General features: G+C 52.7%; 1 protein-coding gene across 1 annotated transcript; it reads right to left on the bottom strand.

Moving 5' to 3' along the window:
* Positions 1-596: 596 nt before the first annotated feature.
* On the bottom strand, positions 597-2,333 carry LOC128297149 (prolactin-releasing peptide receptor). The gene has a single exon (XM_053032723.1). The coding sequence runs from the start codon at positions 2,331-2,333 to the stop codon at positions 597-599; it is 1,737 nt and encodes a 578-aa protein (XP_052888683.1).
* Between the last annotated feature and the right edge of the window lie 872 nt (positions 2,334-3,205).

Raw genomic sequence — 3,205 nt, 5'->3', positions numbered from 1 at the left:
CGTGCAAGGAAGTTAGCTGCTCGGAAGTATTTTTTCTTATTCCAAGTGATTCAAATCACAGCTACAAAAAGCAAATAATTTGCTTATCCCCTTTAAGATAAACACAAACGATGTGGAGCGTAACTTGTGCCTTCAGGGCTATTTCTAGCAGCAGAATAACGCAAAAAGTAAAACTCTACTCGTACAGCGACCGGGCTGGTATTGCATTAACAACAAACAGCACTGAGATTTGAATAAGGCTTGCTGGTAAGGCAAACTGCCAATGGCGGCACAAAAGACATTTGAATACATTTCCATAACCACCGCGAAGCGCCATGGAAAGTGGAGCAAAGTGCAACGATTATGGCATTAGCGGAACTACTGGCATTCTATTCTAGTTATTTCCATAAAGGCGAGATAAGTCCGAATCGTAAACCTGCCAGCCGAAGGGAGGGAAATAAAGAATTTTTCAATTATCTAATTATTATCTTTTGCTGGTTTTGTATGAAAGTTGCTTGGAGAGCACAGAAAATGGCGTGATATTACTTTAAGCAATCTCCAAGAAAATAGTGTCCCCTTTGTTTTATACCTACCGAATGTACGTACGGTGTGTCTTCTTAAAGTATAGCGGGCACTTTCGAGTCTGCCGTGGTACCATCATTTATGAGTATAAGCGAAGAAAGTTTTGGGTTCGTACACGCATGGCTTAACCCGTTTCGGACGCCCGCAGATGTGGCGAGATTTGACGCCTCCGATGTGCCGTTGCTGACCGGCTGTCCCGCACTCGGTATGAGCTGCACATCGAACGGGGTTTCCAGCACGCCCGACGGAAGGATTACGGTTTCCGCGCTTTGTACGCTCGGCAACGCGTTGCCGGTGAGTGGCGGCGGTAGGGACAGCGGTGGGACAACCTCCGAGAGCAGAATCGAATCCACCGTCGGTTGATTGCTCTGTCCCTGGCTGGAGGATGAGCTCAGCTGTTGCGGTTGTTGCTGCGGTTGCGAGCTGCGGCTGCTGGGCAGTATTTGCGAGCTCGGTATGAGCGTCTCCTGCACGGTATCGTTGTTGCCGTTGCATGTCCTCTCGGAACGCCAGCCCCCACCGGCCCGGTTCCCGCCGACCGTGCCCGCCCGGCCACGGGACGGATCGAAGCAGGGTAGCACCTGTTTAAACTCTTTGCGGAAGTTGTCATTCAACCAGGCGTACAGGAACGGATTATAGCACGTGGAGGACATGGCCGTCAGGTGGGCGATGAAAAAGATCAGATTGTAAAACCGCCAGCTGTTGATGTCCGAGTTGAAGTCGTTGCACATGTTGACCACGTTCAGCGGCAGCCAGGAAATGCCAAAGATGGCCACCATCGAGATTAGCATTCGGTTCGTGCGCTTCTTGCGATCCCGATCGGCCTCCTCCCGGCGGGAAGTTTTGCTGCCCGGTTTGGTGCGAGCCCGATCGTTCAACCGTATCGACACACAAATGTAGCAGAATGCCATGATGATAAACGGCAGCACGAACTGCAGTATGGATGTGACGATGGAGAACGTTTTGCGCATTTCCTCCGAGGGCCACAGCTCCTCGCAGTACATGGCGCTGTTCGTCGTGCTGTTCGTGGTGCTGTCGGTGCCGTTGAACGTCACGCCGTGCAGCCGCATGTAGAGCCCGTACGGCATCGTCACCATGATCGCGAACGACCATATCAGCACGATGATGGTGATGCAGGTGGATAGCTTCATGCGCGGATGGAACGGGTAGATGATCACGAAGAACCGATCGATCGCGATCGACGTTAACGTTAGCGTCGATATGTATACACTGCATCCCTGCGCCAACGGTACCGTATGGCACAGCAGCTTCCCAAACACCCACCGTCTCATGAACGTGTAGGACGGAGTGAACGGTACGGCTAGCACGCACAACAGTATATCCGACAGGGCGAGATTCGTAATGAACAGGTTCGTGACCGTTTGCATGGCTTTGTTGCGAAACACGACATAGCACACCAGCACATTTCCAAACACGCCCAGCACAAAGATGCTGGAGTAAAGCACACAGAACACGATCTGCACGAGCTTGTTGGTGAAGATAATATCGTTGTCCGCGCTGGCCGGTGCCACCGTGGAGTTGTTTGAGCGCCCAAACAGCAGCAGTTCGTCGAGCGACAGGGTGAGATTCGACGCGTTCGTTGCAAACAGTCCCCGGCCGGGTATCACGGCGCTCGGCGCTGCTGTGTCCATCAACGGGAGCTCGGTGTGATCGAGCACCAGCGACGCCATGGCGGCCGGGGACGTTGAGGCTGCGGCAGCTGCCGTTACAGCGCCCACCAAGCTCGCCAGTCCCGACACTGGCGTCAGCATTTCGTCGTGGCGTCGTGCCTTACGCGAACGTAAAATATTTACGATCACACACGCCCGCTAGCGCTTGTCGCTGCGAGTGCACTGTCAAGCTTGTCTTTGTTCGATTTGCGTCCCGTCGGGATGTGTGTCTCCGGCAGACCACTGCCGTCCCACGCTAGTGCTACTACTACACGTGCTGGCGGTGGGCTTTGCAGTGCGTTGCGTGTTTAGCCTCGCACATCCTTCACACCCGCCCTCCGCTCCGGTTCACCGGAACAAGCACACACATACACGCAAAACGATTATCTTGATGACGAATGTCCTGGGCGATGTTACAGCATCCAAAATCTGGACGACTTGTGTGTGGGAGCAGTTGTTTTGCTCCCTTTCCTTGTTCCCCCACGTGCCGTGTTGATGCCAATCCTTCAGATGCACACTTGCGTAGTTTTATCGCTCTCTTTCACGTTCACGAGTCTCGTGCAATATCGATGCGTTGCGTTTTTTCGCTGTCATTGATGTGTCGGGACCCTGACCGGGGGAAGCAGAAAAAAAGAGCGAATAGAAAGAGTTTACATTAGTATTTCGATTTATGCAGCGAAGAGGAAAAAAAACGCCTTTTCCTCGGGATGGCAGGTCGGGACAAATCACATCCCCCAGATGGTAAGCCCGGTGTCGCGTTAGACAAGTGCCGGTGATCGTCCTAAGGGTTTTCCGGGCGCCATTATGAAGCGGAGCAAAAAGGGGGATCAGAGCCAACGCCAACGTGATCGGGGCTGTGCGGATTATTGAATTTTGATGCCGAATTGATTAGCAGCACTTTGAACGCGATGCGTGTGCCTGCTGGCGACATGATGTCGTACAACATGGCAGTGGTGTTACTTAATCTACGATAA

Source organism: Anopheles moucheti, chromosome 2 (genome assembly GCF_943734755.1).
Source record: "Anopheles moucheti chromosome 2, idAnoMoucSN_F20_07, whole genome shotgun sequence".
Taxonomy (NCBI): domain Eukaryota; kingdom Metazoa; phylum Arthropoda; class Insecta; order Diptera; family Culicidae; genus Anopheles; species Anopheles moucheti.
This window is presented reverse-complemented; position numbering and strand designations above follow the sequence as displayed.